At 49.8% G+C, this 10,884-nt stretch overlaps 1 protein-coding gene across 1 annotated transcript; it reads right to left on the bottom strand.

Moving 5' to 3' along the window:
- Positions 1 to 1,999: 1,999 nt before the first annotated feature.
- LDX57_007859 (uncharacterized protein) lies at positions 2,000 to 10,109 on the bottom strand (the record flags this gene model as incomplete). The annotated part of the gene is made up of 7 exons (XM_046089576.1): positions 2,000 to 3,154; positions 3,208 to 4,979; positions 5,033 to 9,042; positions 9,187 to 9,210; positions 9,266 to 9,599; positions 9,652 to 9,773; positions 9,850 to 10,109. The coding sequence occupies 7 exons, from the start codon at positions 10,107 to 10,109 to the stop codon at positions 2,000 to 2,002; spliced, it is 7,677 nt and encodes a 2,558-aa protein (XP_045945547.1).
- Between the last annotated feature and the right edge of the window lie 775 nt (positions 10,110 to 10,884).

The following is a 10,884-nucleotide window of genomic DNA, read 5'->3' as shown; positions in this document are numbered from 1 at the left end:
CACCGACCGTCTCTTCCGCTAGGGGCATGCGATCCAGCGACAAACCTCGACGAGCTCGTTAAGGCGCAGCCACGGGTGATCGAGAGGCCTGCGAAGCCGAGGACACAAGTTTGGTTAGTGAAGGATGGCTCTGGTATCGTGCAGGGAATCTGGGGATACCACGAGGGCAGCCTTTGCGAGACACGGTCGGCTAGCGGAGAGAGATCTGCGCTGGTAACGCGAAGCAGGAAGCTTTCCTGTGGGGCGTGGCACATAATGGCAGTGACGGAAGGGCCCCTGGGGCGCGACGAGACTGTCTATGTGGCCCGAGAGGACGGACGCGCGTGTCGGTATACAGAGAGACGGAAAGCAGCTACCTCACTCGCACTGGGGACCTGAAGTTTAACAGCCAAAGTGGTGTCGTCCTAGTGGGGATGGCTCTGAACCTCCTTACTATCTCACTCGCACTGAGAACCTGCGGCTGGGCGACGGATGTGATGTCGTTCTAGCTGAAATGCCGGTGATGTATGCTTAAGGAGCAAACCTGGAGACACCTGGGGTGAGAGGTTTTTGCCGGGGCCTCAAGATCTGGAAGCCGTTTGCCGAAAGATGAGCGCGCTGAAAACCAGGGCAGTGGCCTGTACAAGCGGGCCTGGTGAAGCTGCTTTACATCAGTTGCAAGGACTCGTTAAGGCTTAGCCACGGGCAGCCTTGGCTGTGTAGTTATGTCTCTTGGCTCAACTCCGAACCGGCATGGCAAGATTAAATGGGTATCTTTATCAAATCAATGTATCACAGACGGACCAGTGTGCATGTGGACAAGCAAGTGAAACAGTCGAGCACTTCCTCTTTCGATGTCGGAAATGGACCGTACAACGGACGGAAATGCTGCAATGTACCCATACCCACCGTGGGAACATATCCTTCTTCCTAGGCGGAAAATCTCCTTCCGATGATCAGGGCTGGTCGCCGAACTTGGAAGCGGTACGAGCCTCAATACGATTTGCAATCGCCACAGGCCGACTCGAAGCTGTTTAACCATTTCAATCAACACCAATGATACCCTCCCCAAACTAACCTACAACAACCACCTTGTGCCAGAGATGGTAGACGCGCTTCAATTGCCGAGAATAGGATGTTGAACACTTGAAGAAGCGCCTTCAAGCTAGTCTACCAACCAAATTACTAACCCACAAGGACCTACTACGATACTGACAGCTGATATGACATAAAATGTGCGCAATCATGCATGGGCTTCGAGGAGACAAGGCACATATATCTGGACATGTATAATAGACTAGTGATAGTTGCCCTTTCGGCTTAGCCGCAGGGCGTTAATAAAGTGTGTGTGTTGATATATCCCCAGTCCCATCTTTACCTGGATTTCTTTACTAAATATATACGGTCCCTTATATATAGCTAAAAGAGGTATTGCGGGTATTATTAGAGAGCTTAGATACTCTAATTAATCATTTATCTCGAAATTCTTTATTATACTACTGGTATATCCGAGTAATCCTACTAATCTTGTTATGCGTGGGGTCGGTAACGAGCTGAATGGTGCGCTACGGTACGAATGGGGAGGAACAGAGGAGGGAAGATAGGACCACGTATATTGCAGAACTAATCGCTGACCTTCAAGAGTTCCGGTCAGGAGGTGCGAATATAAATATTCGCACCTGACTAAGCATCCCAGCCGAGGATCAAGCTAAGCTAGCTATCGCGCTCCCAAGAGCTCCTAACACTGGAGAAAAATAAATTCCTCCTGCTTTTCCATATACCTTCAGGTCGACTTCCCACAATCTGATACTGATCATGTGTATAAACCTCAAGTTTTTGGATGCAAATATTACAAATTACAATTCAATCTTCCTCTGAACACAACAGAAAGAACCAACCAACTGACAAAACAACATACTATACATGTGGAAGGACACGTCGAACGTCGCTGGCCGGGATGTGATCTTTTTCATCCCGCTTTTAATCCGAACAGCATTCAAGATTAGAATCGATGCTCTTCTCATGGACGCAAAGGTAGGGCTACGTGGGCACTTTTTGATGCGACGGTGTGAGAGAGAATTGTTAGAGATGGGCTTTGCATGATTTCGAAAATGGAGACGTCCGAACCAGCCTGCAATATCAGCATATTGCGCAGCTCGACAGCTACTAGCGAGTCGACTCCGAAGGACGCCATTGACTTGGATGGCGTAATTTCATCCACGGGAATCATGAATATATCCCCAAGTTTTTTGCTCAGCTCCCTCATTATTAATCCGGCCGACTCATCGAGCGATGAGGCAGATGCCAGCTTGCCGGCGAGATTGTCAACCCGCCGCAGAGTGGTGGATGCACCGGTAGCTTTGGACGGTTCCCGATACCGTAGAGAAAGAAAGCGGGATTCTCGTGCCAGGGGCGAGCCAGTCTCTTCATCCCACTGAGGACCAGGTCCGGTGTTGAGCCCTACCATGACCTGAGGAGAAGGGTTGAGAATGGCTGATTCAAGGGCTCTAAGGACTTGGTCCTCGCTTAGCGCCGTATGTCCGATTCTTTTGAGACGTTCGTGGACGGACTTGTGCGTTGCCACGTAACCCACGGACTTGACAACTCCAAGGTCGATGGCCACCGCTGGGAGACCTTTGCTCACCCGGTACCTAGCAAGTGCATCTTGGAAAGCTCCGCCAGCTGTATAATTTGACTGACTTGAATATCCAAGGATGCCTGCCAGCGATGAGAGCATGATAAAAAAGTCTAGTTGTGAACCAAGTTGTTTGTGTAGGTTCCACGTTCCATACACCTTTGGTCGGACAGCTGCCATATAACTATCAATCGTCATGTGTTCGAGAATGGAATCCCGAAGCACCATTGCACCTTGGACAATTCCACGGATAGTTGGTACTTCCCGGGAACAATTCCGCAGTGCGAGCGACAACTCGGTTGCGTTCGAAATGTCGCAGCCAACGGCTTTGATTCTAGAACCCGGGTGTCTTTCCTGAAGCTCGGCAACAAAAGAGGCCATCTCACCCTCGGCATTAGCGCTGCGTGATAGAAGGATCAAAGATTTTGCACCATGGCCTAGCATCCACTGGGCGATGGATCGCCCGATTCCTCCTACGCCTCCAACAATGATGTATGACGAGTCGGACCGAAGGCGAGTCGGCGGCCTGCGCGGAACCACCTAAATGCACGTTAGATCAGACTTTCCGTCTTGTGAACGCTGGTTGGACTTACCGGAACAATGTCCTCTCGGCCCACCGATACTACAATCTTGCCAGTATGCTTCCCGGCTTGCATGTGGCGGAACGCCTTTTCGACATCACACAGCGGGAAAAAAGTAACGGGTTCCACCGCGCGAATAAGTTTCTGTTGAAATAAACTCGCAACTTTCGCCAACGTCCGATGAATTTCGGAAGGTTTATGTCTGAGAAGCACTGACAGGTCGACTGAAGTAAATGATACGACACGCGTAAAAGGTTCCATTTCGAGATAGCTGTTCTGCTCAAGATCATACTTGCCAATCTCAACGAAATGTCCGAAAGGTGCAAGGCAGTTGAAACTCTCCTGGAGCAGCCTTCCTGAAAGTGAATTTAGGATGACGTCTACTCCGAGGCCGTTCGTCACTGACATGAGCTTGGCCGCGAAAGAAGTATCTCTGCTGGAGAAAACATGGTTTTCCGGTATGCCGTACTTCTGAATGATGAAATCACGCTTCTCTACTGTACCAGCTGTAGCAAATACCTCAGCGCCAACAAGCTGTGATAGTATGATTGCCGCTTGACCAACGCCCCCAGTAGCAGCATGGATCAATATAGACTGGCCTTTGGACAATCTAGCAATATCATGTAACGAGATATGAGCAGTTGCAAAGACCATTGGGATAGATGCAGCCAGCTCAAAGGTCATGTCGGGGGGCATGTGGTACGCCGTGGTCCAAGGAAGCCGGACTCTACTCGCATATTGGCCGTCTAGGAGACAGAAAACGCGGTCTCCAACATTGTAGCCATTTAGCGCCGCATTGGTACCGACGCGAGTGATGACGCCAGCACATTCGAAGCCCATTCTTGTCTCATCAAGCTGCCCCATTGCCACCATTACGTCTCGGAAGTTGACCCCGAACGACTTGGGTTCTACTTCGATGTCCTCATGATCTATGTCTTCATAGACATCCAGGTGATCTGTGAAGGTTAGAGTTTCTAGAAGCCCAGTAGTGCTTATTTGTAACTTGAGAGGACGGTTCGACTGCTTGAAGGGTTCCAGAGAAGGGGGCATGGTTTGGGTGCCATTTCCCGCAATAAACTGGTTTCTCTCAAAATCCTTATGAAGACGGGGAATTAGGATCACGCCTTCTCTTTCGGCAAACTCGAAATCCTGCGAAGCCTCGCTGTCAGTGACGTCGAAACTTGCTGCGAGAACCCTGGTAATAATGGCAGCATCCTGTTGGTCCAATCTAGGCCTTGCAAGGTCAAGGTCCAACGAGATATACTTTTTTCCACTATGTTCGTTGCGCAGAGAGCGTAGGAAACCATGGCTAAGAGCGAGCATCGGACTTTCACACTCTACAGCGCCACCTCGCGTAACCCAGAGCAGTCCTCTACAATTCAAAGCAAGAGTTTTGATTGCTTCGAACTCTGAAGGTGAAGGCTTTGAAAGAAGTGGCCGGTAGATATCTTCCACAAAGACGCAGATCTTTCCGTTCGCGTCTACTGAATGGAGCAATTCAGCCGCGGGAGCACATTCACCAGTCGTGGCCGCAACGGATTCCTGTAGCATCTTCATCCAGGTTTGCTCACGTGCGATTGTGTCAGATACCAGCACCACTGGACCCAAGAGTGAATTTTGCCGTTCTGATTGTGCTGTCGACATCATGACGCTAAATGAATAAAGCTCCTCACTCTCGCAATCATGTACGTTAACGTCGATGCCGCTGAAGCCGGTCACTTTGAGCACACGGTCCCAAAGAGGAACTGATAGATTTGGGCTAAGATACCGTTCTTCTTCCTCGCCTGCCGAATTGTCAAAATTGATCATCTTAAAAAGAAGGGGCGGTTTGACGTACCTAGCCACCAACCAGGGAGCAGTCCAAACACGAACTGAATATCCAACTGGTCTTGCGTAGTTTCAAAAAGGATCACCTTGCCGCCAGGCTTCAGTAGCGTACGGACGTTTGTCATGGTTTTCGCCATACTTTTCGTGGCGTGTAAGACTTGGCAAGCAATAACGAGATCGTAACTGCCACTTTCAAATCCTTGCTTGACAGGGTCCGTTTCAATATCCAGTTTTCGGTAGGAGATAATGTCACTCCAGTCAGCAAAATTCTCCTGCGCAGCCTCGAAGAAGCCTGAGGAGAGATCAGTGAAATGATATGCCGAGGAGAGGGGTCCATGGCCGGATTTTTTTCCATTCCCGAGCACGTTGAGCACCCATCGAGTCGCGCCACCTGTACCCGCGCCGATCTCTAGGATTTTTGCTTGAGGGTTTTTATGAACAACGTGGTTAACAAGCTCACTCAGCTGGTTATATGAACGGTCGAACTTGAGACTGTCGCGATAGTATTTGTAGAGCAGCTTGTCTTCCATCATCAACTCCAACGGTGACAACTGGTGCCTAAGTATCGCCGCAATCTGCGGCCCCACACGACATACCATCTCCCCGTTAACGCTAGCAGCAGCGACTTCTTTGAAGAGCCTTTGCTTCTCTTCGGAGCTCTCTTCAATCCACGTTAAACAACCTGGATCAACGTGTCCGCGTAAAACTTCTGAGTCGAGGTGCTTCATCCAGACATAGAACTTTTTCTGATGCAATCCTAGTTGCTGCACATCAGATGGAGTCAAAGACCCCAGTGCATCATGCACGAAGTGAAAACAGGCATGTTTGAGGTCCAGGAGTATGTCTGCCTCTGTCTGGCTTATAGGCAACCTGAGCGATTGTTTCAACTGACTGGGTTCAAGGAGGCAAATATCAGGTCTCCATTTCAGCGTGCTACAAATTTCATCCTGATACGGCTCTGGTTGGTGGGAAATTGTGCTTCCAAGTGACTGACAGACCAAGCCATCAACCACTACGAGCGGCACTGGTGTTTCCACATCATGGCTGGCGTCTACCAAAAAAACACGAGACCGGAAACCCTTTGAATCAGCGCGCTTGATTTCGGAGTACGCTTTGAATCTGTGCCCAGCTTCGGAAATGATATTGTTGGCTACCCAAAGACTTTTGATCGTCTTGGGCACCTTGGCGCTGGACTGAGCGAAATCTGCTTCTGTGAGAGCGGTATATGCCGACACGAAGACTGAGTCAAGCGTGGTGGGATGCAACACATGGTTATGCTGATAATGGGCAGGCATTATGGATTGAACATCCGCAACAGATAAGGTGGTCACGGACAGTCTCTCGCCTGCCTTGATTCTCTCTATATTCTGAAACACTGGGCCATGACAGATACCGATGCATCTTAGTCCAGAAAATAGATCTTCTGGGTCGATCTCCTTTAAGTGGCTGTTAAAAGCCCTGGTTTCAAACAATGGACCAGGGAAATCCCATCGGCCCTGATCCTCTGTGCTGCCCTCAAGTACGGCATGGACTAGTCCTCTGCAATGCTCGGTCCGCTTGCTATCCTGAGCTATTGACAGGATTTGAAACTCTTTCCAGTCCCTGACACCGATGGCTTTCTCACTGACATCCTTGAGAGTGAACAGGACCTCAACTCCGTCAGGTCCTTCAGGAATCACGAGTGCTTGCTGGATGACCACATCGCGGAATTGGTATCCCGAGAGCATCTTGTCCGACATCCGACTGACTTGGCACATAGCCTCGATAGCCATACAAATGTAGCCTGCGCCGGGGTAAACCATGTTGGACTGGACAGAATGATGCCTGACCCACGCGAGCTCCGAAGCACGAATGATATGTCTCCATGTAGGAGCACTAATGTCGGTCCCTGTCTGAAGGGATCCTAACAGATCATGTGGCGCAAATTGCCTTTCCCTGTGTCTCTTGTTGACTAGGGGCTCGGACCAATGACGGAATTGGTGGTTCCACGGATATGGAGGGAGGTCGTATAGAACGGCCGCATTGTGCTTACCGCGAGGAAGGTTAACAGAACTGAGATCGACAGGAAACCCCTTGGAAATTAGCTGGGTGGCCAGCGTATGCATTGTCACTAGGGCACTTGACTTCCGCACTAGGCAAGATAAATATGATATGTCGCTATCTTTAAACTCGGGGAGAGTGAAGATGTCACCGACAGGTCCCGATAGCGCGGCATGGGGCCCGATTTCAATAACCAAATCGACGGCTGTGCTGCCGGTGGAAGAGTCAAGGGCCATTTCTCGGAAGGAGTCGATGAATAAAACGGGATTCAGCATGCTTTTGACCCAATGATCAGGGCTACCAATGTCAGCGCTACTGGTCATTAGTGTACCGGTGGTAGGCGAGCCAAATCTGACTGGCTTCATCTTCCGCTTATCCTTGCCAACTCCCATCAACAGCATCTGCTCAAGATAGGGCTGAGCAAGTTGTTCCATAAAATGTGAGTGGAACGCTGCGTTGATCCGGAGTCGACGGACAAAAACGCCAAGTTCTTTGGCCAGGCCCTCGAGTTCTTCGATCGCGTTCAAGTCCCCGGAGACAGTGACGCTGGATGGACTGTTGATACAAGCGACATTGGCCTTGCCGCTATTCACTCGCTTCAAGAGCGACTCAGCAGAGTCGCGCCCCATGCCTATTGCCAACATGCCTCCTCTCCCACTCGTAGACGCTGATGTGACTTCGCCACGACAGTAACTCACAGCCATTGCCGACCTGTAGCTCAGAGCGCCTGCAGCGTATGCCGCTGCAATCTCTCCACTCGAATGGCTGCTTACTCCAACGGGCGTTACACCCCAGGACTCAAGGAGGCGTACCAAAGATACCTGAATTGCAACGCACAGCGGCGTGCTTACTAGTGTTTCATTGACCCTGCTGGTCTTGACGTCGCGAAGTAGTTCCGTGTGAATCGACCAGTCGCAGCCGAATTCTGCCAGATATTTCTCAGCCTCTAGAATGGAGGCCTTAAAGACGGGATAAGAGTCGATGAGCTCCCGACCCATAGCGTGCCATTGTGCGCCTTGGCCAGTGAAGATGAATCCAATTCTTGGCTGATTGGCGGCCCGACTGGGCTTGATCTTGAGGCTGTCAAGCTCTCCGATGAGACTTGACACACTTCCAGCTGCGCATGCCCAAATCCATGGAAATAGGGTCCGACGCTGGCCCAATGTATACGCAAGGTCGTCGAGAAATTCTTCTTGATTGCATAGAGGAAGACCCTGGAGATATTCTTTCAGGTTGGCCGTCATTGCTTGACACACCTGCTCGTCTTTCGCGCTCAAAATAAACACTCTCGATCCAAAGCTCTGGTGGCTTTTGTTGCGGTCAGTGATTTGGGCTTCGTTTTCAAGCTCGTTTTTATTCACTGAAGTTCGGGATTTCCATCCTTCCATAATGACATGAGCGTTTGTCCCACCATACCCGAAGTTATTCACAGATGCGCGTGGGATTCCTGCAAGCCACTCTTCGCACTTTGTCGGCACTTTGAGATTCCACTCGTCTAAGGAGAGGCTCTTGTTTGGGCTCTCGAAGTTAATGCTAGGGGGTATTATACCCCTTTCCAAGGCCAGTACGACCTTTATCACACTGGCCAGACCACTTGTGGTTTCCGTATGGCCAATGTTAGTCTTCACTGACCCAATATATAGGGGGTTCTGAGCGGATCTGCCTTGCTGGAAAATAGAGGCAATAGCGCCGACCTCAACCGGGTCACCAGTTGGCGTACCGGTCCCGTGCGCTTCGAAATACTGCACTGCACGTGGGTGGACACCAGCTTTCCGATAGCACGAGCGAATTAGCTGCTCTTGAGCCTGCTGGCTAGGTGATGTAATGGTCTCTGTTTTGCCATCTTGATTTACCTGTGTCTCTCGAATCACTGCTCGAACAGGGTCTCCGGCCTTAAGTGCGTCATCCAGTCGCTTGAGGACGACTGTGGCGACGCCCTCTCCACGGCCATAGCCATTCGCTCGGCTATCAAAGGAATATCTGGAAATGAGGCGGTCAGATTGCGGAAATACCGGAAATCATTGAGCTTTCCGGTGTTGCGCCTCGAACATGTTTCCGTCCGCAAAGAGAACTCCTCATACATAACCAGTGAAATATTGCAAAGAAATTTGGGACTCTACTTACGACTTGCCATCCGGTGAGAGTAATCTAAAATTTTGAGTTGGTAAGGTCCCGCAAAATCAGATTAAGGGAAGACACTTACCCCAGAGAACCCATAGTGATGAAAATATCCGGGTTGATCATTATGTTTGAGCCGGATACAATAGACATATCCGCTTCCCCAGCCTTGAGACTCTGACATGCTTGATGCAGTGCCGTAAGTGTGGTACTGCAACCGGTGTCGAGCGTCATACTTGGCCCGAGCAAGTCATAGAAGTGTGATATACGGTTAGATGCCATCGCCGCGCCGTTTCCAGTCATCAAAAACCGTGGGAGGCTTTCGGGATCCCGCATGTGACTGTCATGATAGTCATGGAAGAAAGCTCCCGCGAAAACGGACGTAGCGGATCCAGCAACTTTTGTTAGAGGAATTCCAGCTGAAAAAAAACTCGGTCAGTATCGCGAGAAAGCTGTGGGCTACGGCCGTACCATTTTCCAGTGCCTCATAGACAGATTCCAACTGCAGCCGATATTGTGGGTCCAGAGTCTTCTTGCCATCAGCGTTCTTGCCGTAAATGGTGACATACAGGGGCTCACGGGACTCACCGCAGCTGTTTCAGCCGAGAAGTTAAAGAATGCTGCATCGAATAGAGCGATATCTTCCTTCAAGAAGTGGCCACCCCTCACATTTGTCTGCATTCGTCACCCTTGTAAGTATACTCGATCCAGCCATGATCCCTCAAGTTTGCTCCTACCGTGCTGATATTTTCATGACTCGGATGATACACTCCGTCGATATTGAATCTAGACAGCGGGATTTCACTCCAAGCACTTCTGCCCTCGACTAACATCTTCCAAAATTCCTCGGGATTAGTGGCATCTCCAGCGAACCTGCAGCTCATGCCTATTATGGCAATGGACGTGCTCTTCAAGGCGGAATTCTCCATGACGTGGTTTAAGGCTAGTTGTTGCGTTTATCAACCTGACTTTGTTCAAATATCATTTGAAGGGAACACATCTTGCTGAGGGAGGAAAAGGTCTGAATTATATCCCATTCAATACGGGCGGTCAGCAACGTAATTTCTGGACGACGAGGACTACCTGTACTCGGGCACCCTTGGAGGCCTTATGCAACTAAGTGGAGAATTTTGACAAAGGCTTACATGCGCTGTATTTTTTTGTCAAGGATGGTTAGTCACAGTTACATCGTGAAGGTGATGGTCGGATTTCCGCCGGGCTAACTCCTCAATGGTGCCGTAATACTTGGTTATCTGTGATTGTCTTTTTGTACTATCCATCCTCTAGGTGTTTGATATTAGAAACAGGGATTGTTCCTCGCGTCTGTGGCTTGCATGCGCTGTATCCTTTGTCAAGGATGGTCAATCACAGTTACATCGTGAAGGTGATGGTCGGATTTCCGCCGGGCTAACTCCTCAATGGTGCCGTAATACTTGGTTATCTGTGATTGTCTTTTTGTACTATCCATCCTCTAGGTGTTTGATATTAGAAACAGGGATTGTTCCTCGCGTCTGTGGATTGCATGCGCTGTACTGTAAAGTATTTGATTAGGAACCCAGCATACGTAAGCCACTGTTGTAGCTCCCTTGTGATTGTATCTAGGTTGTGCATGGTTTTGGGTTCCATTTGTTAATAACGCTCAGGGTTACATCCAAGTGGAAGTCTTTGCTGCCTATTGTCAGATAGCGGCGGGTCTGCCAGGCT

Source organism: Aspergillus melleus (assembly GCF_016097325.1).
Source record: "Aspergillus melleus strain CBS 546.65 chromosome Unknown contig4, whole genome shotgun sequence".
In the NCBI taxonomy this organism is placed as follows: Eukaryota; Fungi; Ascomycota; class Eurotiomycetes; order Eurotiales; family Aspergillaceae; genus Aspergillus; species Aspergillus melleus.
This window is presented reverse-complemented; position numbering and strand designations above follow the sequence as displayed.